The sequence below is a fragment of the Acinonyx jubatus genome, chromosome A2 (assembly GCF_027475565.1).
Source record: "Acinonyx jubatus isolate Ajub_Pintada_27869175 chromosome A2, VMU_Ajub_asm_v1.0, whole genome shotgun sequence".
NCBI lineage: Eukaryota > Metazoa > Chordata > Mammalia > Carnivora > Felidae > Acinonyx > Acinonyx jubatus.
In genome coordinates this window covers 24299224-24324026 of record NC_069383.1, presented here as the reverse complement: position 1 = coordinate 24324026, position 24803 = coordinate 24299224, and the positions used below count along the sequence as shown (strand labels likewise).

At 55.2% G+C, this 24803-nt stretch overlaps 1 protein-coding gene across 2 annotated transcripts in view; it reads left to right on the top strand.

Annotated features, from left to right (window-relative positions):
- SND1 (staphylococcal nuclease and tudor domain containing 1) overlaps positions 1–24360 on the top strand; it is a 420776-nt gene extending 396416 nt beyond the window's left edge. For both annotated transcript variants that reach the window (XM_027075404.2, XM_053218125.1), the window contains 8 exons: positions 8058–8246; positions 14543–14684; positions 17920–18043; positions 18946–19015; positions 20110–20223; positions 21800–22003; positions 23608–23652; positions 23746–24360. In XM_027075404.2, coding sequence (XP_026931205.2) covers positions 8058–8246; positions 14543–14684; positions 17920–18043; positions 18946–19015; positions 20110–20223; positions 21800–22003; positions 23608–23652; positions 23746–23811 — 954 coding nt within the window. In that variant the 3' untranslated portion in view covers positions 23812–24360. The remainder of the gene's footprint in view (positions 1–8057; positions 8247–14542; positions 14685–17919; positions 18044–18945; positions 19016–20109; positions 20224–21799; positions 22004–23607; positions 23653–23745) is intronic.
- Positions 24361–24803: the final 443 nt, after the last annotated feature.

The following is a 24803-nucleotide window of genomic DNA, read 5'->3' as shown; positions in this document are numbered from 1 at the left end:
TTCTGGGAGAGGAAGAAGCCCTGAACTTCTAGCTGAGCCATCTTGTTCTGTGCTCAGGCCTTCCATCAATTTCCAGGAGCTTCTTGACCCCTCCGGCCACCGTGCCGACTCAGGCCTGATTTCCAGGCATTCCTAGGGCTTTGGCTTGGGCCAGCACATGGATGTCCGAGGGAGGTTTTCTGGAGAACAGTTGGCACTGTGGGTTGGACTTGAAAGAGTCATCTGATCTGGAGGTGCCGCGGCGTTAGGAGCAGGGGCGCTGATGGGGACCAGAGCGCTGCTTCTCCAGCACAGGGGAGATTTGTACTGCTGCCTGCCTCTCCTCTGCCCACTCCCTGCCGGCAGCTGCCGGTAATGAGACCCAGGAGGCATTTCATGGGCACTGCCTCTCCAGCTCCCAGAGCGTTACATTATTAATTGCAGTGTGGTAATGTTCGTCGTCTCTGAGAGACGTTGCTGTGTCTGCGCGTGCCTGTGAGTGGCGGGCACACGTTGGCTGTGCTAAGCTGCTACTATATTAAGGTGAGGTGTCTCTTCAAGTTCACAGCTCTAGCTGTGGCAGCACGTTACAGCCTTCATGCAGCATCAGTGATGGTGGAAAACCAGCTCTGCGGCGATGCGGCTACCTCTGTGTAACAGGCAAGGAGTCTCCGGTGCAGTCTGGTTGCTCTGGATCACTGCTCACATTCTGGCAGAAAAGTGGTGGGAGGCGTGGGTTCGGAAGAGGCTGGAGCGCCCTTTGTGCCTCTCTGCAAGTTTTCCTGCGGGGCCCGAGGGTTCGCAGGGGGCTTCTCTGCTTGCCCTTCTGTCTCCTCAGCCCCCAGTCGTACTGGTACACCACCAGTGCCACCACCCAGCCCCGACTGTCCCCTCAGCTAGCTCACAGCCGAGAGCACCCTAAAACCTTGGTTCTGCTCTCATTTGTGTGTGAGGAGACTGAGCCTGGAGGGGACGTGACCCGCGCGCCCCCCCCCCACCCCACCCCCCCGGCCCAGATCACAGTTCCAGTCAGTCCGGTGCCTTTTCTTTGTTCCTCGGTGCCTTGTCATCCGATCTTCCTTCCTGCCGTGTTCCTAGTTTCAGGCTTTTTCCCATACTTGTTGCTGGTGGCTTTGGGGGTGTTGAAAGCAGGCCTGTGGCCAGACAGCATGTGGGAAGGATAGAGGCTTCTGCCTGTCATTAAGGCCCCTGATGTCACCTCCCCAGAGGCAGCCCTGAGCAGTCTGCTCTCTGCCTTCTAGAGGAACTCGCAGCCTGTATAACCTCCATCGCCGTCACCTGTGTGGGAAGTCTTCCTTTCCAAGGACCCCAGGGCAGGGGTGTCCTGTGCCGCTGCTCTTGTCTACCTGGCTTCACCTGTCCTGCCGGAGGCGGCCCACCTCCCCTGGAGGAGAGAGCATCGCCTCGCTATTTTCCAGGCATTCCGCAGCCTCCCAACCGAAGAGGCTGGCTGAAGAACAGTCCTCTCCCGCGCTCAGGCACTGTGCCTAGAGGCGGGGCTGGCACACTTGGGGAGATCGTACCTTTTCTCCGTCCTCTTGACACACAAAAAAGGAAGGTGGGTACATAAGCATGGGATATCCCTGCCCTCCCCCATTGCCAGTCGCCTCTGTGCTGTACCTCCTTTGGCTGCCCTGAGTCACCAGTGGAGCGTGCAGCCCCCTGCTGTGTCTCCTCCTCTGCTCAACACTCCAGAGTTTCTTTGCCCTGAGCGCCCCTAGCTGCCTTGTTCACGTTTGCTTTTCAGTGGAGGCAGCCTCCAGTGCCTTCTCCCTCCCCGGCCCAAACCTCACCAAGACCCAAAGGAGGCTGCAGGAGGACCTGTGTCTTTTCAGCCTTGCCCCAGACTTGGGACCACTAGTCATCCAATATGGTTCCTGGAGCAGGAGAGGTAGGACAGCTACATGAACCCCCTGGGCAGTCAGCGTTTCCTCTGTGGTCTTATGGTGAGCTCTGAAGTGACCAATCTCCCTCCCTCCCTCCCTCCCTCCCTCCCTCCTTCCCTCCCCCCCCCCCCATACACATATACTTTACATAAGGTTTCAGAATCTGAAGGCTTAGTGGCTGGGAAGGAGCAGGACAAGTTGAGAAAGAGGAGTAGTATCCATAAGACCCTCAGCCCCTGCGTGGCTTTCACTTCCCTTCCTGTGACCCCGTGCACCGTTCTAACCCTGCACTGCACCCCAGGCCCAGAATGTGCCACACTGCCTAGAGACAAAGATGACTCAGACCCCACTGCCTGCCTGGTGGAGTAGTTCCTAAGAAGCTGGACAGAATCCAAACAAGGGAAAGGAAGGGCAGTGTGGAAGAGGGGAGCAGGACAGGGACCGAGTATATTTCTGGAGGCCAAGGCACTCCAGCCACTAAGGAAAGAACTATAGGCAATGAAACAAATTCATGGCCACCACAGCTTCTCTCCTCACTTGTTCTCAGCCACAGAGAGCGAGGCAGAGCCGCTCCAGTTCTCCCCTTCCCTCCTTTCCCTTCTCCCCTTCCTCACGCACCCGCAGCTGGGAAGGGTGAGACCACAGCCCGGCTGGGTGGGCACTGAGGTGTGTGTGCTGCTGGGCACGGGAGCTCTTCCTCAGTAATTAGGAGACATGCAAATTAACAGCCTGTGCCGTTTGTATTAATTTGGTAAATAAGCCAGAACAATTTCATTAGTGGCACATTAATGTGCTTGGGAGCAGGAGAACGTGTCCCACTGTGAGGCAGCGGGCCCGCCAGCTGCCCCAGCCCACGGACAGGCCGAGTCCAGTGTGTCCAGCTGCTCTCCCGCTGGGTGCGGCTGGCCGGGCCGTGTCCCCTCCCCTTGGCCCCGTGGCGGAGAGAGACGCCCCCCCGCCCCCCACCTCGACTGAGCAGAACAGCACCTGGTTATTCAGCTGGGTGTGAGGACAATCACACATTAGCTCTTCCCATCAGCCCACACTTGCCTTCCCTCCACTCTGTATTTTGCATGAGGCCCCCTGGGTGTAAGAAACCCAAACCTTCTAGATGGAGGGAAAGCTAAGGGGATGGAGCTCAGCCCAAGCAGGGCTGCTGCTGGCCCGTATTAGCTGAAGGGAAGAGGAAGCAGTTTTATGTTACTTCCTTGAATACATAGGATCCGCTTCTCTTTTTACGGACAAGAAAACTGGCTAGGAGAGGAGAGTTTGTGGGACTTCCCAAAAATCCCCAGCCAGAGCTAGGATTTGAGCCCAAGTCTGTCTGACTCCATGATCCATGCTCTTCCTGCCATCTCATTGCCCGGTCAGTACACCCAGCTCTGGGGAAGACGCGGGGTGGAGAAAAAGCTTTGGTCCCCCTTGGAGCAAACAACCTAGTTGAAGAATAAAGATATTTGGAAATAAAATAACTGGCCCTACTATGAAGTAAAAAGTTGATGCTGCTGCTGCTGCTGCTGATGATGAAGCACTTATGTGTCCAGTAATCTTCTACATGCTTAGTGTATGTATTAGCTCATTTAATCATAACAAATCCTTTGAGATAGGGAATATTGCAATGCCAGTTTTACAGTAAACAAGGACACAGGGGCACCTGGGTGGCTCAGTCGGTTAAGCGGCCGACTTCGGCTCAGGTCATGATCTCACGGCCCATGAGTTCGAGCCCCGCGTCGGGCTCTCTGCTGACAGCTCAGAGCCTGGAGCCTGTTTCGGATTCTGTGTCTCCCTCTCTCTGACCCTCCCCCGTTCATGCTCTGTCTCTCTCTGTCTCAAAAATAATAAAATAAATAAATAAATAAGTAAACGTTAAAAAAAAAACAAGGACACAGAAGGTTAAGTGACTTGCCAAAGGTCACTTAGGTGGGAGGTGGATTTGAACTGAGGCAGTCTAGCTCCACAGGCTGCGCTCTTGACCTCTGTGTTGTACACTGCCCTCTAAATGCCAAAGGGTGGGTGAGCCTTTAGGTGTCCACAGAGTGGTTCACTTGGGGATGGGTTCGGGAAGCCTTCACAGGAAGGTGGTACTGAAGCTGGAAGAGCTCAGCTCACAGGGCCTAGTTCGGACCAAAGATCTGCACCCGCTCTGTCTGCCTCAAGAGCACGGGGCAAGAGATGCTGGCAGATGGCCAGACCAGCCGGGGTGCCCAGTGAGGCAGCAGCACGGTGTCCTTCGGCGCCTGAGGAGCAGGTCCGACCTCAGGCGTCTCGGCTGCCCTCTTCCTTGTTCTCGCCCAGCTGCTTCCTCAGTGGGATGCCATGGCCCCCCTCATGATCTCTCAGGAGGCCTCCTCCCCTCAGCTCTGTTTTCCTAGGCCTTAGCTTCAATATGAGCATTGAAGAGGGGAATGAAGAGAAGAGCCTCCATCTGTTCCCTGCTGACACCGCCTGTGTCCATGTGGACACGTACTCTGTGGTACCCTAAAGGCCGGATCAGCTCACGTGTGTCCACACCGAATGCCCACGCACAAATGAAACACTCCAGCAGCCCACGGTCATCACCCAAGTCTTGAACTCCTGATGTCACATGCCATTGTAGGAGGCCTCCCAAGGGAAGCTGTTGAGTCCAAATCTCTCCCTGAAACACTCCACAAGATGCTGAAGAGACAAGTAGCAATATTGTATAGCACTTTCCGGTTTACACAACACTTGGTTATAATAGCCAGAAAGAAACTGGAAGAGGTTTCCTGTGTATTTGACATGAGTGAGCCTCCCCTAACTCCTGTCTTCAGTTTGAAACAAACTTGTAGGAAATAGCTCTCCATATACCTCTAGATAGTCAATCCTCATTCTGTGTGATTCCGTTTTTGCAAATTCACTTGCTAAAATTTACTTGTAACTCAAAATCAGTGCTCGTGGGACTTTTTTTTTTTTTAATTTTTTAATGTTTTATTTATTTTTGAGAAAGAAACAGAGCGCAAGTGGGGGAGGGGCAGAGAAAGAGGGAGACAGAATCTGAAGCAGGCTCCAGGCTCCGAGCTGTCAGCACAGAGCCCGACGTGGGGCTTGAACTCACGAACTGTGAGATCGTGACCTGAGCCAAAGTCGGATGCTCAACCGACTGAGCCACCCAGGTGCCCCATGGGACTTTTTTGATCATTTGTGGATGTGCACTGTAGTGAAAATTTCAAGTCTGCTGGTGAGCACATCTCCCACCTGAGGCTGAAAAAGGTGCTGCACAGCCTTCTTATTCACCTGTCACACCACACACAAGTGGTCCTGCATTTTTCCTTTTTGTGTGTGTGCTTTCTCTTGGTGATTTTGTAGTTTAAAATGGCCTCCAAGCAGAGTGCTGAAGTGCTGTCTAGTGTTCCTAAGTGCAAGAAGACTGTGATATGCCTTAAGGAGAAAATACATGTGTTAGATAAGCTTTATTCAGGCATGAGTGGTAGTGCTATTGGCTGTGGTTTCAATGTTAATGAATCATCAGTATATATTAAATAAGGTGTCTTTAAACAGAAACATGCACAGAAGAAGGTTATGTATTGGTAAGTTGATAAAAATGTGATGAGAGTCCTGCAGGAATCTAATCCTGTGTTTCCCCTGGGAGCAATGGTTCAGGATTCACTAATTCAGTGTTCATGGTGCCTTTATAGAACATAAGTACCACAAACACTGAGAATCAGCTGTATCTGTATATCTCCATATGTATGTGTGGTTTATATGTACTTTTTAACTAAGAGAAAGTATCCAAAACCTGAGTCTTAAAGTTGATCAGAAAAATAGAGCATATACAGACATTGGTCCATGAAATGTTATAGTCAGGCTACAAATTCCTGGCAATCGATCTGAGAGAAACATGATGAACAGTGAACACTTATACCAACCTAGGACCACCATGCTTAACCCTGTGCTTGCTCCCCGTGGAACTCTCCCAGGACTAGAGAAGGGTTAAGACTTTGGTCTTCCGATTGAATTCTTTGTGCCCAGAAGGATAGGTACAGCACAGGGCTTGGCTAGAGAGGTCACAAGTCAAGATACTTGGGAGTAGCCCCATCCCTCCACTGAGCCCAGCCCACCTGCCCCTGAATGCCTTTGATGGAGAAATTACCTTGGTTGCAGCATCCATAATGAAAGGGGAAGCAGAGACCCACAGGCTACAGTTTTATCTCCCTCTGTAACCCAAGATGGATTCGGTGAGAGGACAGTGCCCAAGGCTAGAGATTTCTTTCCTCTGTGCCTGGCTGGGCCCAGGGACTTGTCAAGCCCAAGTTAGCATATTGATTGCAGGCTGGGAGAGGCTGGTAAGTGTGAAGTCAGCCAACAGGGTTGGTAGTGTTGACCCCAGGAGTGGCTCCCAGTCACTGTGTCTGTTGCTAGTGTGAGCCCTTGAGAGGCCATCGTCTGGTTTGCAGCATCAGAGGTGAGGTGTGAATTTGGGGTTTGCTATGTGGAGTGAGGTCTAAGTGTGGGCACCTTATAGGATGAGAAGGATTGTACCTGCCTGGGTATTTCATCAACCCGTCTCTGGGGTTCTTGCCTCCATTCTAGCAATCGGGTGCCAAGAGGAATTATGCCAGGGAGCATCAAGCTTCTTGTCACCACCACACTGGCCCACCACAGGCTTCTCAGAACTGGAAAGAGGAAAGAGGCCATGTGCTCAAGCAGGGCAGCTGTCCTCAGTTTTAGGAAAACGACACTTGGCTACTAACATGGTAAAAGACCAGAGGTCCAGGAATAGGGGACCTACCTACCCACCTACAGAGTCAGCTTGGAATGGATCTATATAGTATCTTTTTTTTTTTTTTTTTTCCTAGCTCTAATAAACTCTTCGTATCTGCTTCTGGGCCAGACCCCAACCTCAGGCATCGTTGAACTTGCATTTCCACTTGAAGGGTTAACCGTAAGCCTTAAGTAGGAAGAGGGTGTTCAAGAAAAGGGAAAAGCCAGGGTCCTGCCTTCCTGGTCCTACCCCTTCTTCTCCCCATTGCCTTCTGTCTGCATGCCCAAGTCACCTCTGTCCACTTACAGGGTGCCATCTCTCCCTGCTCTCTTCCGTCTCCTTCCCTCCGCTCTCCTCTCTAACCCTCTGCCCTGGGCTGCTGCTGCTGGCTCCAGCCCAGGCTTCAAAGAATTCCCAGGTATTTAGACATTCATTTTATTGCTTAATCGAGCTTGAAGCTGTTTAAATTAATACAAGTTTTCATATTTGGCAGCAAAGACTTTTACAAGCCCTTTTTAGCAGAGAAAGGAGGAGGTTGGGAGAGAATCAAAGAAGAAATTCACCCTGGGCCATTGCCTTCATGAGGTGGAAGCAGATCAGCTACCACAAGGGCCAAGGCATCAAGGCCACCCTCTTGGAGGAGCAGAGTCAGTACTGGGGTTCGGGGTCTTGGGGAGGCCCTCAGTGGAGGAGGCTCAGATGCCCCCGAGCCCTGCAGGGATCCCTGAGGGTTCTGAGGTTCCGCCACAGCATAAGGCCCCAAAGACTGGCCTGATGGTAGTGACTACACCCTTCTAGTCGCTCCCTGTCAGGAGCAGCCCCCTGCTGTGGTCACCCCACAAATGCCCTCGTGTGTTAGTAAACTTCCTGTTCGCATCCTTCTGCCCACCTGCCCCCTTCCCGCCTCTCCTCGCCTGGCTCTCATCCAGCCATTTTCATCACCTCTGTTAAGCATTAATTCCTTCAGCTGTACACCCCTCTCCCCAGGGATTGTCTTGCTTCCCCAGGGCCTGCCTGTCTTCCTAGAAGAGCCGGGGGTGGGTGGGCGCTAAAGAAGAGTGGGATGTTCCCGGAGCTATGTCTGCTGCTTGTCTCACTCCCGATCCCCAGGCTGCACTCACACGCACACGGCTAACGCAGACTCCCTTGCTTAAGCTAAGGGGAGCCGAGTTTACCCTAGGAGCTGTCTGCCAAAAGATCTGAGAAGAAGGGAGTTTTGAAGTTGCTTGGTCAGTGACGTGTCTGTAAGGATGATTCTGGGGTGTGAGAGGCTAGAACGCGTAGGTCCCACTCACAACTGAAGCGAAGGGTTCTAAGAGGGTCAGCAGTGCTGGAGCTCCAGTGAGCTCTTGCTCTTGTGCCTGATGCGCTCCTGTCCTGTGGTGTGAATGCCCTGGCAGCTGGCCAGGGCCTCCCCCTGCAGGCTGACACCCCCTTTCTCTGTTCCCCAGGTAGAGGTGGAGGTGGAGAGCATGGACAAGGCCGGCAACTTCATCGGCTGGCTGCACATCGATGGTGCCAACCTGTCCGTCTTGCTGGTGGAGCACTCACTCTCCAAGGTCCACTTCACCGCTGAGCGCAGCTCCTACTACAAATCCCTGCTGTCTGCTGAGGAGGCCGCCAAGCAGAAGAAAGAAAAGGTACGGGTGTGGAATCGGGCCTGGCCGGGGAGGAGGTGGGCGCCACCCCAGAGCTCAGACTTCCCGCCTTCCCGCCCCTCCCAACACCACTGCCTCCACACAACAGACAGAGTGGTTATCCCCCCCCGAGGGACCCCGCTTGGTGTTGGTCTCAGACCCCATGTCAGGAGCCACATGTGATCGAGGGAGAGGCTGCCAGCTTAGGCATCCTCAGCCACAGGCCTCCTCTGGTGGACCTGGTGAAGGAGAACGCTGTCTGGAAGGTGACCTTGGAGCCATGAGAGGAGTGCCTGGGAGAGCCCCTTGTGAGCAGGAGACTGGGGAGTCCTCCCTTTGCCAGCCCCGACCCTTCTTTGCTGCCCTCGGAGCAGCTGGGCGACCCGCAGCCCACTTCTGAATTTCCTTCGCATCGCCCTGCAGGGAAGCCCATTTTGGAAGCTACCCCAGGAGATGCATAAAGCTGTTAGGACAGCAGATTTATAGCCCATCAGTCTCTGCAGACACTGCATTGAAGAGACAAGGGGGGTGGGTCGGAAAGCAGCTTTTGGAAACAAATGGACGATTAAGGAACCCAGTGGTTTGGTGGTGGGAGCTGGGCTTGGCACCCCCTGACTCAGCCTGTCGCCACTGACTTATAGTCCAGCCCTGATAATGGGGATAAATCAGCCGGCCACCAATTTGTCAGGGCTTCTCTGAGCTTGAGGAGGATTTCATGGGACAGCCGTGCTGAGCCATAAATTTGTTCCAGGAATAAACGTTTCCTTCCCCATGGGGCAGCCATCTGGCTTGCAACTCGCCTCCCAAAGTCAAGGCCCAGACACCTGCCAAAAGGAGTAGGGGGCATCAGGGCCCAGAGGCTCCTCATTCTCTTCCAGCCCAGAGCAGCCACCTCCTCACTGGGTCCTTCCCAGCTGTCTTCCTTCAGGCACTGGCCCAGGGACTCCTGCCTAGATCTCTCTGTCTTTTCTTCCCGTCCCCTGGGGATTGGGACAGGTGACCAACCCTAATGAGAGTGGAAGAACTGTAGGGAGTGGTGACCCACAAATCTTGGGACAGGTGAGAGGGACTGTCCATGTCTTGGAGGAATAGGCCACCATGAGGCCTCTGAGGACACTTCCACCCTTCCTTGTCCCAATTCTGCTCACAGTAAACCCCGTCTTCCTAGAGTGATGGGGAAGCAGGCAACCTTAGCCCCTACTGCAAAGGAGCTTCCTCTTGGCTTTCCTGTTAGTGAGAGCTGAACTTAAGACTGCCAGCCCCGTGTCCTGTGCCTACTGAAGGGAAAGGCTGAGACGTGGTGCTGGGGCCTTGTGTGCAAAGGGCTGAACCTTCACCAAAGAATTAGCAGCAGGGGGTCAGCGTGGCAAGCACCGGCCTCTAAAGCCCAGATTCTGAAAGCGTCTCTGCCCCCAGGCCCTGCTCCCTTAGTCACTCAGCACACGAGCCTCTTCGGGTCTGAGTGACCCTCTGTTCTCTGAGATTAGAGACCCCAAAGGGACCCAAGAGAAGACAGAGGGGAATCTGGCCTGAGGTGGAGGAATGGGTGCCTTGCTGGGTGTTATACTGGGCACCACTATTTCCTACGCAGTGGATTTGTCTGAAAGAGCCCAGGTCATCATTTCACTCTTGCCACATGATGATGTTGAGGAGTAATTACCAGTGATTAATTACTTCCACAGGCTGCGTGGTTTTGTTCCAGTCCAATTAAAATGCAGTGCGCTACTCAGTGCAAGGGCCTGCCTGCCTGCTGGGTCCCTGTCCCGCACATCCCATCCTCTTCGGGGGTCGTGGCAGAACCTAGTATGCCTTGCCTCTTCCGGTGGGGCTGGTTCCCTGGAGCGGTGTGTGTGTGTGTGTGTGTGTGTGTGTGTGGAGCACTGCAGCCCCCTCAGAGTTGGCTGGACTCAGATGAGAGAATTTGGTAGTCGCTGCATATCTGAGGTATTCCCAGGATGGAGGCAAGGATCTCCAACCTTGCCTCACTTGTGACCCCATGAGAGCTGCCTTAGCTGTCCGGAGACAGGCACATGTGGCTAAGGGATCATGGTGGTACCTGTGAGCTAACCAAGGAAAGGTAATGCTGAGAGATTTTGTGAGACTAAGAGCATGCAGAAGTCTTTGGGGAATGTGATTATGTGCATGCACATTTGTTAGCGGGTCTGAGGGAACCTGGCAATGCTAGCTTCCCTTCCATGAGAACTTAGCTGCCTCCCTGCTGGGCCTGATTCCTCCCTGTGCCCTGCAGACTTCTCTCCTCATGAAGATGCTGGTTGGGCCCTCCTCTTCCTCTACAGGAAGCTAATGCCAGGTTACCCCCTCCTCCTCCAGGAATCCTGGGTGGGTCTGTGGACCAAAGAGGGAAACATAGATAGCAGGCACCAAACTGCCCTCCCTCCCCGCCCCCCCCTTCTGCCCCAGCAGAGCCCTGGACAGGGCTGGGTTGGCCATTGATCGCCTTTTATTGAGCTTGTCTTCCCCACTGAGATCTTGAAGGCCTCCACAACCCTGGCCCCGAGCCAGCCCCATCCTTGGAGCCTATTGAGCGGAGATATTAAATAGGATTTAGAAAGGAAGGCCTCCAGCCAGTGGAGCCTCAGTTCACATCCCCGTCTCCTGCCAGAAAGAGGATCTGGGACTCCCTGGGGAGGGTGTACAGGAAAGAGGGAGGGCCAGGGACGGGTGAGGACAGGAGGAGAGAGCCTATGCCCCTGACCTGGCCCCACAATGTAGACAGGAACTGGCATGACAGAGCAGCAATAGAACAGAGAAGGGAGGAAGGAGCCTCCTCCCTTGCCCATTCCCCCGCCTAGGTCTAAGACCAGGGTCACGGAGGGGTTACCAAGGGGCCCCGCCTCAGGACACAGTGCCATCCTGGCCCCCAGCCTGACCACAAACCCTACCACGAATCAGAGGAGCTGGGAAAGGCCTTTCCACATTAATGCAGTCCGGAGGTTTTCCCAGAGCAAAGCAGAGCCCTCTTGGGTGGGTCTCCCAGCATGCCTAGGCCCTGCTGCTTAGACCCAGTTCAGGCTTGCCTGCACTAAAGGCCAGGAGCATTCCCAGCTTCAGCGTCCCATCCTCTGGTCGGCATCTTGGCCACGCAGGTCCTTCCCCAGCTCTTCCATCTGCCCAGAGCCTGGAGGGAGAGCCATAAGGCACTGATTCTGTGCACACACAATTTCTGTTCTCTCTGGAAGGGGTCTTTGGGTCTTCTTTGTCATCGCCCCATGGGTCCAGGATGAGGAGCATCCCTCCTGGGAATTCCCCAAAACAGGCTCCTTGGCAGGGATCTGAACTGTGAGAGGGCTAGGGATGGGTAGGGAAGTGGCACCCGTCTGGCAGGTGCCCGCCAGTGTGTCTGTCCCCTCTGCCCCAGTTTGCAGAAAGGCAACATAAGCCATTATGGGCAAAACGTGCCCTTGTTCTAAGGGTGGGCCAAGCTCTCAGCTGACTGTCTCCTTCCCACCAAGAAGCCACCTAGCCGGGCTACGTTTACCGGCTGGCTGGGGGCTAGGTCCCAGGGAACAGATGGTCACCTCCGTCTCCTGAGGGAAACCTGCAGGGCTCCACTATTCAAGGGGCCAAGCCAGCTCCCTCTTAGAAATGGAGTTCCTTTATCTGAGGAGCAGCTCTCCCTGTCCTACCCTTTGGCAATCTCATGCTTCTGGTGTCTTTTCACCTTGGCAGGCAGCGGGGGGTACACCCTGCTGTGCCCCTCCTACCAGTGAGCTGTGGGGCCTTGTCACTGGACTGGCCCCACTGCCACACTCCTTGTGGGAGCAAGAGGCCTGCAGGCCGTCCCTGAGGCTTTTGTTTGCATCATCCGTGACCTCCAGCTTGCTGCCCACCTGAGCCTGCCTGCAGAGGAGCTCCACCCTTCTCCCCAAGGAGGAAACCTGATGCTGTCGCCCAAGGCGCATTTACTTGAGGAGTCATTAGCAGTTCCTGCTCCCCCGCTGTCAGTCTGTTCCCAATTCCTCACCACCGCTGAGGAGACTCCTTCCCCACAGCCCCCACAGCCAAGGGAAGCAGGGCAGGGTTAGGATGGAGCCCAGAACGGCTCTGAGCCTCAGGCCCACTCCAGGCCAACGTCTGAGACGTGCTGGCTGCACCTGGGAGGGAACCAGAAGAGCGAGGTAGATGGGAGAAGGGCCCACTGCCTGGGGGTGGGGCAGAAGGAAGGCTGAGGGGTTGGAGGGAGGGTAGGTACTGGCTGGTGGGGGGAGGCGGCACTTGGCTTCAGCTCAGTTGAGGCAGTACTGACAGTCCTGCGTCTCAGTGAGAGTCCCGTCGGTCCTCGAGCTGCAGAGGTCCCAGAGAGGCTAGGACTGACTGAGTCATCACCTCCCTGGGGAACTTTCCCCTAGCAGGGCCCAGAGAGAAAGTCTACCTCAACAGGATGTGGGCCTTGGAACCGGAAGGAACCGTGGGTGGTCCCCCAGAGTGCTCCCAGCAGTCTGTGCCGTGGCCTCCAATGGGAGAGGCCCTTTCACAGGGAAGTCCGAAGGCTAGAGACGGCCTTGGGCCAGGAGTCTCTGAACTGACTGAGTTGAAGTCCTGCTCTCTGCCTCGTTTCCCGTGGCCACCAGTCCTCGGCACGTGGAAAGCAGAGGTGTCCAGACGCCAGGGATTAAGGGGGCAGCTGCGCCGGGACTGGTGCTGGGAGAGAGTGAGAGGGGAGACCTGTTTGGGTTAGAGTCTGACCTCAGATGGCAGAAGGCAAGGGCACTACTGCGTGTGGCTGGCCGAGGTTTGGGCCCGGGTGACGTCTCTCCCATCCCCCTCGGCCGTTCCCTGGCAGCCTCCCTCGGGCTCAGCCCCTGTTGCTCATTCCAGTTCTCAGGGCCCTGGTCCTCAGTGTCCCCTTCCAGTGGAAGAGTACTCACACCGCATGAAAGGCAGGAGCGTAGCCTCTGCAGGTGGGACCCAAGAAGGTTCAGTGATTCAGACATCCCTGTCCTTGGGCTGCTTCTTCGTGCCATCCAGGGATCCGCAGGTCAGCTGAGTGATTCTGCGGTCATGTGGCACAGCCCACAGGTTCCAGGGGCCTCTTCCCTCTTGCAAGGAAGAAAAGGAGATGCAGGAGGTCTGTGGCTTGACTGAAGTCAAACAGCAAATTGAAGGACAAGAGCCCACATCACCCACCTACAACCTTTCCCTCTGTGTCTAGAGGCCCTGTCAATGCCAAAATGTCCCCTTGAGGACCTTGAAGCTTGAAGATCTCTACCTGGGTGTCCAGGTCCAGATCCTGGTCCTGCTACTTCTAGCAAGCCTGGGTGCCTCTGGTCCCTCCTTTATAAAACAGGGTAATGTTAATACTTACTCAAAGGGTTGTCGTACGGATTAAAGGAATTAATACTTGGAGAATGTTTAGAATGGCGCCTGGCACCTAGTAAGCATGTATGTTTTGGCTAATACTTTTATTACCCCCTGTTCTTGTGTGACTGTGGGACTCCGTGTGTGGTCCAGTCCCTCACCCCCTTCTTGCTGCTCAACTGGACAGCCCCGCCCTCTCCTGCTCTGACAGGCTTCACTACCGGGATAATCTCCTGGCCGCGGGATCGGACTTGATGCCCCGTCACATCGAATCAGCTTCTGAGCCACTGCAGCCCTGACAGTGCAGGGCCAGGGGAGGAGGAGAAAGGCGAGGGTGGAGGGGAGTGGCCCAGCTTCTGAGCTGGGGACACAGCAACCTGCTTGAGGTGAGGACACAGAAGTTGCTGAGGCAAGGCATTCCCGAACAGTGACAAGCCCTCCCCTCCGTGGCCCGGGGCTGTCACTTGGAGAGCTTCCGGAGTGCCATGGCCCTGGGCAGTGCGAAGGCCTCAAGAGTTCAGAGTGACCCCTACTGAGTGATGTCAGAGAGGAAAGTGGGGTCCCAGAACCACTGCGACATCAAGGTTCTCACGCTCTGGTTTGCATGAGGATTGCCTGGGAGTCTGCTTTGGTTTGCTTCACTTTCTCTGGGTGCAGTTACAACAGACCCTAACTTGACATACCTGCGTCAGGACCCAGGGACCAGCATTTTTAATAAGCTCCCCAGTTGCTTCTGACACCTGCCAGAATTTGAGAGCTGATCAATCAGAAGAATTTCAGAGTACTCTCCTTACCCACTCAGACATACGAGAGGTCTAGGGGCTCAGGCCAGTGTGACTTGAGTGCCCTGTGATGACCTCCGCACTCCTTCACCCCAGGGGTGACCCCACTTGCCCAAAGACCTTCTCCTGCGTTTTTTCTGGCTTCACTTCTAAACCTCCCACCTCCCACCCCCCACCCTTTGCTGCCCGCACATGCAGGTCTGGGCCCACTATGAGGAGCAGCCCGTGGAGGAGGTAGCGCCCGTGCTAGAGGAGAAGGAGCGCTCGGCCAGCTACAAGCCCGTGTTTGTGACGGAGATCACTGACGACCTGCATTTCTACGTGCAGGATGTGGAGACCGGTGAGTATGCTACCTCCAGAACCCACTCTGCTCAGTGGGAGGGAGGGGCACAGCCCACACGTTCCGGGGACCTCTCCCAGTCTGTGGCTGCTCCCCATCCCCCAGGCCCCGTGCGCTGCTCTGGGGCTCATTACATGCACTGCCAGTGAGCCCTGGCATGGGCAAGGCCAAGCAGGTCCTCTGAGGGCTGGTGAGGTAGCCTGTCTTGTCTAGGTGGTATTTGGAGATGCTCGGGAAATTGTTTTGCTCTCGGACACTCCTGGCTGGGCTGGGCGTGGGGATTTGTAGCCCTCGGAGTGTATCAGGAAGCAAAGAACAGATTGTCTCTATGTGTGGTCAGGAAGCACAAACCAGCTTCACTTGGCCCTCCTCCCCCTCAGCTTCCTTGGGAAGGCAGCAGGAGGAGAGGAGCCTGGGTTTTTTTTCTCTGGGGCTTCTCCTTCTCTAGAGGTTACCATAGCCCTCAGTGGTAGTCAGTTGCCATGGAAACAGGCGGCGCTCTAGGGAAGTCATCCCCAGGCAGTCTTTCTGAAGGACCCTCTCTCTCCATCCTCCTTCCTCCTGCCTTCAAGTGATGTACACTGTGGCCAGGGCCTTCTCTGCAGAGACCTCAGGCTTCTGGAGCAGAGAGGACGGTAGAGGTCACTCTCACGGTGGTGGCCCTGTGACCCCTCTAGATGGACTTCCTACCCCCACTGCATTTGCTATGTCGACCCTGACCTCCCTCCTCTCATTGACACCCTGTGCAGGGAACCAGTTTAGTTGAGGGCAAAGGAAAAGGCTTTTTAGAGCTGCCTCTGCGTCCAAGGAGCCAGATCCTTGCAAAGCAGAGGGGCCCGAAGATGTCGCTGGCACCCAAGGCAGTCCCGTGGGTGGCAGGGTGCGGCTCTGCCTGGCCTCCTGTGCCCCCTGCCAGGCCCACTCCAGATCATCAGCCTCATGCCAGCCACTTCCCCTCTAATGATATTTCCCAGGCAGCTGCTTTTGTGGCGATGTTATTTCACCGAGGAAAACCAACCTTTCCAAGCCCTCGTCTGGCTGTACTTGGGAGGGGGAAAAGCTAGCAGGCGGAGAGATGGGCTGATGAGCCTTCAGGATTAGGTTCCCCTTGAGGTCAGCTGCAGTCCTGCTGCACAGTGGCCTGGCATTGCCAGGTCTAGGTGGTGTGACAAGGAAAGGAGTCTTTCAGTGGTGGCCTGGGTAGGAAGGAGATCGGTTTCTGAGCACAGGAGCCAGAAAGGATGGCCCTCAGGAAGCTCAGGGGAAAGGGAACTCAAAGAAGGCCCTGCCCAAGGGACAGGAGCTCCCTGGCCGGCTCTACCTGGCCTCAGCATCCTGTGAGGTAAGACCCACCTTGGATAAGACCAGGTCCTGAAGTCTCGAGGGGACAAAACTTGAGGGTTCAAGGCCTTCGGCCACATAGTCTCTGTAATTTCAGAGGCTTCCTGTGCATGCCCTGTACCCTGCCAGCTGTCTCCGCAGCTGTAGAGAGCCAGGACCCTGTAGCAAGTGGTGGCCAAGGCAGAAAATACGGAACAAAGGAAACAAGGGGGAAACCATGTATTCTTGGAACATTGGAGAAGGGAGTGAGGTGCTTGTTGGCACACCACCTGGAGGGCTGCAGTGGGCTCCAGAGAAAACCCTGACCTCAGTTGGTTCCATAAAATCCATGAAAATAAACTTCAGCATGTACAGCCTCCCTCTTCTGAAACCTTTCATCCTCTCTTAGGGGACATCCTCTTGCCCTGTCTCTCTTCTCTTAATTAAAGCCTGCCTTCAGGAAGGATCTAATGAAATGATGAAAGCATTGCCATTAGCTGTAAATGACCAGCCAGACTCTGTGCAAGGACCTGTTTGCGGGAGCCAAAGTCTGCTTCTGTTGCCTTGGAGCAAAAAAATAAAAAATAAAAATAGACCACGTATAGAAGGAATTTGTCTGTGTAGAGGGTGTACTGCTGGGTGGGGGAAGGGCAACTGCTTCTTCACAAAAGTCTGTGTTCTGAAACCGAGGCTCATGAATGCTGGGACAGTGGGCTACACAGAGGCCCACGAGTGGACACGTCCTTGTGTGCCTACGCAGAGTGCATCCTCGATACAGTTGAATTCTTAAGCACCCTCCATGCGGCAGATTTACTAGACCTTGCAAGAGTAAACAGAACCAAGTGAGCAATGATCTGTGCCCTGAAGGAGCTCACAGTGTAGTGGCAGAAACATAAACCCAGACAGGGAACGTATAAGGCCAACTGTGACAAGTGTGCCAAAAGCCAACATGTGTTAGGCACCTGTTACAGTGTGGCTTCGGGCCCTGGAGGTGGAGAGAAGAATCCTGTACCCACACCACACGAACCCAGCTACCCTCACCTCAGAGAGCAAAGGGGGCACGGCAGGGCTTGATGCAGAGCTAGAATCAGGGCCAAGAGGGATGGAAGGGTAAAGCCACTGGGGACCGGTGCTTAGCGGCATGGGGGGTGGGGACACAACAGGAAGGAGCAAGGAGGGAACCTGAGAGGACCCTAGGTGTTGCCAAACCTGGCGATGACCAGCTGACGAGCGGCAGGGACTCGGGATTTGGGAAGGACCAGCAGGAAAGAGCAAGGGATTCGGTAAGATAGGCAGGGAAGGAGACTGTCTCCCCTAGTCGAAGAGGGCCCCGGGTTGGGCTGAGAGCTTGGAACCCCAGCCTGGAAATACCAAAGTTTGCTTTTGCATGTACTTCACAGGGTGAGCGAGGTCAGAGTAGCCTGAGGCCCTTTCCTTGTCCAGGGTTGGGTGGGGGCCATCCCTCATTTCCGTGTTTCCCCCTGGGAGACATAGCAAAGAGTGGCTGCTGTCAGTCACCGCCTCTGTGACCCAGGCCAGGGCCAGCCCTTGTAGGAATTAAGCTGGGCTGCTTCCACCCAGAACGAGGCTGGTTGGCTATGCTTCACACCCCCATGCTTTCTCCACCTCCTTAAGCAGAACCCAAGGAACATTCCCGAGGGCTGCCACTGCCACGGCCAGTAGGTTGGAGAGCCGAGGTTGGAAGGAAGACTGTGTGCCTCTGAGGTGTCAGCAAGCCCCTGTTCCACTTTTGAAGACCACATGAACCTCTTGAGCAGATGCCACAGAGGACTTCCCTACGGAATGGGGCAAGCCAGTGCCACAGGCGACCTACAGAATTCCACATGCTGCCTGCTCCCCAGCCCCATCTAGAGAACATGGCGCCCAGGTCTCACTACCTCTTCCTCCCTTACAGGCACCCAGCTAGAGAAGCTGATGGAGAACATGCGAAATGACATCGCCAGCCACCCTCCTGTCGAAGGCTCCTATGCCCCCCGCCGGGGAGAATTCTGTATTGCCAAGTTTGTAGATGGAGAATGGTAAGCCACTTGTACCTGAGCAGAGCAAAGAGTCTTAAGCAGGAGCAGTTGCAGGTCTGTCCTCAGGGCACAGGCCTACAGAGCTACCAGGTAGACTTCAGGCATTTGCCTTAGCCACCTGGTTTCACTGGGTGGTGGTTGTTGACCTTGGCCAGCTCTCCAGTGTGGGCCTCTTCATTGCCTGCAGCCCATCTGGGGCCTGTGATTTTCCTGCAGCCCAGTCAAGCCTCTGGAGTATAGAAGTGGTGTCTCTCCTCAATCCTGGGAAACCCTGTCGGGGGAGCCCTGGCTGGCTGGCTGGCTGGGACTGACACTCCCCTTACCCCACACAGGAGAAATGATGTCACGTGGGGTGGTGAGGGCAGAGGCTGGTTCTCAGTGAGCCCAGATCAGCCACCCCACCCTCCACCCTGGCTGTCTGGGACATGAGCAGGCGCACTCATAGGCTGCAGGAAGGTCACTCATGTCTGACCTACCAAGAGTAGGGCCCACGGCTTTCCCTGGGTGACGAAGTGACTTGGATGTGTTCCCTGCTGCGGCCTCCCAGACAGATCTGCCGGCTAATTACAGCTGCTGTTTAGTGTGCTGGGTTTAAACAGCAGACATCAATCTAGTCATTAGTCTTGTTGCTTTATGCCCCAAGGACACATTAATCTGCTTCACATGCTCCCTTCTCCCTCCCTCTGCTCCCAGCTATGCTCTGATTCCATTAGATGGTGGCCACAGCGCCGCAAGCCTAGGCCTTAGTGGAGTCTGAGAACTGCCCTCTGTGACACCCTTGGGTGTTCACTCTGAGCCCTGGGCAGGGAAATGGTGTATCCCAGCCCTGCTATCACTGAGGCTCCAGGGAGGCCAGACTCTTCAGGGCTCTCCCTTGAGCTCTTCCCACGATGCCATTGCAGGTACCGCGCCCGAGTGGAGAAAGTCGAGTCTCCTGCCAGAGTGCACGTCTTCTACATTGACTATGGCAATGTGAGTGTGGGAGACCGGGAGGTGGATGAGTAGGCAAGGGAGGGGCGCCAGGTGGCTGCCAAGGGCCATTCAGCACAGTAGTCCCCTAGGTCAAGTCCCTCTGACCTCTCAAAGGTCCCTCGAAGCTGTGAAACCACTTGCTGATAGAACAGTGAGCATGTGGGCATCTCTACTATTCGTGTAACAAGTCACTGACCCCTGAGCGACTGGGCAAAACTGATGTCTCTGGTCAGAGGTTTTTGAGAGCTGAGAAGTCTCCTTTCCAGGCCCCACGGATGAGTGCCCAGCCACACCCACGGTTCCTCATCTTCTGCCCAACCTCTCTGAAGCAAGGGCCGGTGGAGACCCTCCACACCCCACGGTTCCTGGTCCTCAGGCTTGACTAGGTGCTTGTGTGCCGATTCCCAGGACATCCCCAAACCAAGGCTTTCTGGGAAGGGAGTCACAAGGTGGCTGCACCTGGGAGTCTGTCGACAGTTCTGGGGGATTCCCTCTGGGGAAAAGCAAGTAGGAGAGAAGGTTGTAGTTCAGAACCATGCCACTCCCGAGGCGTGACGATGGTCATCTGCTTTCCTCAGGGACTAAGGTTGAGGGTCGATTAGCACCAGCCCAGAGTTGGGCCATGCTCCCAACCTGCCACCCGGGGATACACAAAAGAAGAGGTCCTGCCAGGTCGCAGGACTGTAGGGCCCCTTGTCTTGGTGTGCTTTCCCAGCAGAGCGCCCCCTGGCCAGTGGAAACATATTCAAGGAACCCATGTCCCAGAGGGAAGGCATTGGAAAAAAACAGAGGTAGAGGTTAGTTAGATACCAGTTATCAAACTGATTATTTTTGTAGAGCCACCAGGTGTGCCAACACCGGGCCCAGGGTGAGAAGGTGTGAGTCACGGCCGACCGCCTACTGCAGGGGCGAGCGGGACATGTTCCCCCAAGACGTCACTGACTGGGCAAGCCTGTGCACAGGGCTGAGTGGAAGCAAGTCATGGTGGGAGGACCTGAGTTAGAACTCTCAGAGGCCCAGCCACCAGAGTTGTCCTGTGAGAGCCAAGGGGGCATCGAGTGTGTGATGGTCTTGGCCTGATGTGTCCTCTACAGAGAGAGATCCTGCCATCCACCCGCCTGGGTACCCTGCCACCTGCCTTCAGCACTCGTGTGCTGCCTGCTCAAGCCACAGAGTATGCCTTCGCCTTCATCCAGGTGCCCCAGGACGTGAGTCTACACATCTTCCTTCCTTCCTTCCTTGCTTCCAAAGGACGGGTCCAGTGGCACTCAGCCACTGATGCGGCCCTCACAGACTGACAGGAGAAGGTGGAAACAGTGACGAATGGTCTGTTAGTGACGGGACTCGAGAGACGAGAGCGACCAAGGAAGTTGAGGGAAGTTGCCACAGAGGACGGGGCATCAGAGCGTCTGAACTGGTTCTTCAGATGGATGGGCCCGGTGGGCCAGGGCACTTTGGGCAAAGACTGGTCCACACAGTCAGAAGTCAGGGACCTTGTGAGCAGTGGCAAGACGTGAGAAGGGAAAGGCCTGGGGGTTGGGGAAGGGTTTTCAGCAGAGGTGTGACGTGGTCAAATCTGGTTCTGAAAGTTCCTTCAGGGGGCGTTGTCAGACTGGATGGAGTAGCGGGAAGCAACTTGGAAGTCCAGGCTAGAGACAGTGACAGCCAAACTGGGGCCACGCCCGTAGGGGCCAGGTCTCAGCGCCCTCTGTGGATGGGATGCAGGAAACGAGGAACAGAAGGTGACTGGATTTCTTATGTGTGGCTGTGTTGCTGTTGGCCAAGATGTGGGGACGAGAAGGAGTAAATTAGGAGCTGTAGGAGCTCCGGGCGTCTTGATAGTGTTCAGTTTGGAAAGCGAGAAGCCCTGGAATCCCGGATTCATAGCTAAAAGCATGGGCACCTACAAGGTGAGCGTGTGGAAGACAGGATGGGGAGGAGAGCGAGGCTTGGCAAGTGCTAGCCTTCAGCAATCCAGGGACGAAGAACCTGAGGCAGAATGTGCATCCAGAGAGGAGAACATGTGCTCAGAGTCAAGAGCCACCCAGTTCCCAGAAGCAGGGAGCTGGTCTGCAGTGTCCAGCTCCCCAGGGAGGTCAGGCTCAGGCTTGGCGGGTACCCTTGGCTCTGGCACCGAGGGAGGTCCCTGGTGCTCAGAGCGAGCAGTCTGAAAGCCTGGTTGGAGCTGCCGCCAGATGCAGGGTGCTGAGGAGCAAACAGTAGGGTCAGGAATTTGCGCCATAGAACGTTTTCTGCTTTTTCATGAAATTTGCTGAAGGGCAGAAGAGAAACAGTAGGAGAAGAGGGTGACAAAATAGGTCAAGGGGCAGTCTCTGGGGGGAGGGAGATGTGAGTGTGGAGAGAGCCTGAGAGGCCAGTGAATGCACCAGAGCAGGGACTGTGTGGGGTTAGTGTGCTGGAGCACAGTCCTGCAGAGGTGGGGGATGACGGGAGCCAGGGCAGCCAGTGGAGGTTAGTTGGGGATGGTCAAAAGCCACTTTTTCTCCGAGACACAAGGCAGGTGGGCACGGTACTGGGGTGGGGGATAGGGATGGGATGTATGCAGGAGGCGTGGCAGGGAGGGAAAGGACAAGATCAGGAGAGGGGGCACTTTGTATCCCAAGGCTGTTTCCTTCCTTGTTAGGATCTGAGCAGGGAATGAGATGCTGGCACCTGCTGGACACTTGCTTGGAGGAGGTCCATGAGCAGGACCTGGGGTCCACGTGGCTATCTTTCAAGTTTGCACTTCTCTGTCCCATTTATCTGCATGCAACTCTGCCCCAGGAGGACGCTCGAACAGACGCCGTGGACAGTGTGGTGCGGGATATCCAGAACACTCAGTGCCTGCTCAACGTGGAACACCTGAGCGCTGGCTGCCCTCACGTCACCCTGCAGTTTGCTGATTCCAAGGGGGATGTGGGGCTGGGCTTGGTGAAGGAGGGACTGGTCATGGTGGAGGTGCGCAAGGAGAAACAGTTCCAGAAAGTGGTACGTGATGTGGAGGTGGGCTACCAGGGTAGGGGCAGGCTCCTAATGCCTCCCCACTGCCGTCACAGAGGGGCTGGGGGCTGTACCAACAGCCAGTGAGGGAGCAGGGAACCCTCCATCTTGCTGCTCCTGCTGGGGAAAGATAATGGATTTGGGTTTGTTGGGGTTTTAAAAAAAAAAAGCTAATTACATCCCAAATTAATTGGCTGCAGGCTTGGCTGAGAATGCAGCGGAAAATTTGAGCCAGGGGCGGGGTGGGGGGGGGGGTGTCCCTGTGCATGTGCCCCTAGGGGGCAAGCTGGAAGGCCTTGCCAAGGGTGGCCGGAGAGGTCCATAGCCTGTCACTGCCTCTCCCTTTCTCACTTCCCTCTCCCATACCCTGCCGGGTCCGTAGCCAGCTCCTTGCACACAGGGCCACCTGAAGCCAGGCTCGGCTGGGATGGGGCCCCGAGGGACTCTGCCCCTCCAGCCCTCCAGCCAGTCTGAACAGCCCCCAGGGCTTGGAGCCCGGCCTGAGACCTCTGATCATGAGATGAGTTGAGCGCCCCCAGCCATGCTGGCTTCACGGGGCAAACCATGAGGGGCTGGTGTGCACCTAGGAACTACTTGCACTTGCTGGGAGTTGGGAAGGGCACATCTCAAGTCAGAATGGGCTGGTGGGAAGCGTGTGCCCTCGTGCAGCGCCCAGCTGAGAGGAGGGATGAGAGCCGGTGGCGCTCAAACGAGCGTTCCCTCTCCGTTGTGCCCGTTGCTTCGCCTTTTCCCAGGCCTCTTTTTCTCCCCCTCTGAGTCCGTGGCACTGGTTATACAGGGCTGTAATTCATTTGGAACAAGACCCCAGTGTGAATTGCTACCATGTCTGTGGACAGAAGTGTGACACCCTTAGTCCTCTCACTAGAGACTCCCAGTGTCTTGAGATTGCCCTGGGAGTTAGCGTAAGTTTCCCTGTAGAATTTTGAGATCTCCCTGTCTCCCCTGTGAAGCTACCCATAATGTCTCTGGTGTCCAGAACATTCCTTTGCCCAGCATGTGAGATAAACACTCTACGTGTGTTCACTCATTCATTCATTCATTCAACAAGCATTTATGGAGGGCCTACATATCTCCATGAACAAGAGGCACCATTTCTGCCCTGTGGAGCCTCCATTGAAGCATGAGTTGACAGAAACAGCAACATATATACTAGATGAATGAAATTGAATGTTAGGAGATAAATGCAATGGAAAAAGAGAAGATAGAAAGAAAGGATATCAGGAGTGTGCGGGAAGAGGTGATTGGAATTTTCAGTGGGGTCATTTCATTAGGCTTTCATTGAGGCTTCATTAAGAAGGTGATGCTTTACCAAAGACCTGAAGGAGCAGGATAGGTAGCCAAGTAGACCTGAGGGGAAGAGCATTTCAGGCAGACGGAACAGCCAGCACAGAGTCAAGGAACAGCAAGGAGGCCAGTGTGATGGTGCACTTTGAATCTTATTCTCAGGGAGCTGGTGATCCACTGAGCAGGAGAGTGGTGCAGACCAGACCTGGGCAGTCTCCAGGGTCATTCTTGCTGCTCAGTTGCAAATACCCACTTTGTGACCTCCCTTTCTTCCCTTGTCCCTCCAGATCACAGAGTACCTGAACGCCCAGGAGTCAGCCAAGAGTGCTAGGGTGAGTTTTTGCCTCTGGGGCTCCACGGGGGAGCTGAGGAAAGCAGCTTAGCAGGGCCCACCTCCCTGACTGTCGCTTTCTGTCTTCTCACAGCTGAACCTGTGGCGCTATGGGGACTTCCGGGCCGATGATGCTGATGAGTTTGGCTACAGCCGCTAAGGAGGGAATCGGGTCTGGCCCTCAGCCCCGCTCACACCAGTACCTCCTGCTCTGCAGGGAGGGTGTTTTCAGCTCCAGACCCCAGATCAGGGGTGTAGATTGGGTCCAGCTTTGCTTCAGTGTATGGAAATGTCTCGTGGGGCGGCATCTGGGCTGGGGGTGGGGTGGGTGAACCCGAGGCTTTCAGGAGGCAGGCCATTGTCTCCTGAGATGACAGGCACTGCCATCCACAGTCTCTCCCAGCTGATTTTGTGTTTTTATTCGGAGGTTTGTTTTTTTTTTAAAGTTGTCCGCAAATCAGGAAGAAACATGAAAGACTTTGTCCTAACATAGGGCGTGACCCTGACACCCAAGGCCAGCTGCCTGCTGGTACCCCACTTCCGTCCCAGATGGCCCTTCTTCCCAGTTCTCTGTCCGGCTGTTGATTATGTGATTCCTCTGATACGTCCATTCTCAAATGCCAGCCTGTCTACATCTGCCCCCACCAGCCCTCCCCACTTCTGTATTTAAAGCTTTTGAGGCCCAATAAAATAGTACCTGCTGTCTGCAGTCCTTATTGGTCATGGTGGAGCCCAGAGCCTGGAATCTTGGCAGCCCCCACAGGAGGAGACTTGGGCACGTGAACGACCCCCGACGTAGTCATCCACATCCCTGGCCACAGCTCTGGAATCACAGCCAGCCCGGAAAGCAGGGCCATTCTTCAGAGTCATGGGCAACTCCTGGGGCCCAGGAGGCATGATGGCACCATGACCATCATGCAGAAGGCTGGAGATCTCCTATTTTAATGCATCAGTCCAGGCCCCCCGCTGCACATGGCTGCCCCCAAGGACCATGGAGATTTAGAGCAGCTTGGCAAGCAGTGCCCAGGACCGGCCACACATGGAAGGCCAGGCTCAGTCTTAACCGGTCCCCTGCAGAGAGTCACTAGTCCTGTGCTCTGCCAAGTTCTGCCAGAGCCCCAGCGGGAGCCAGAGGGGACTCTTCCCCTCTCC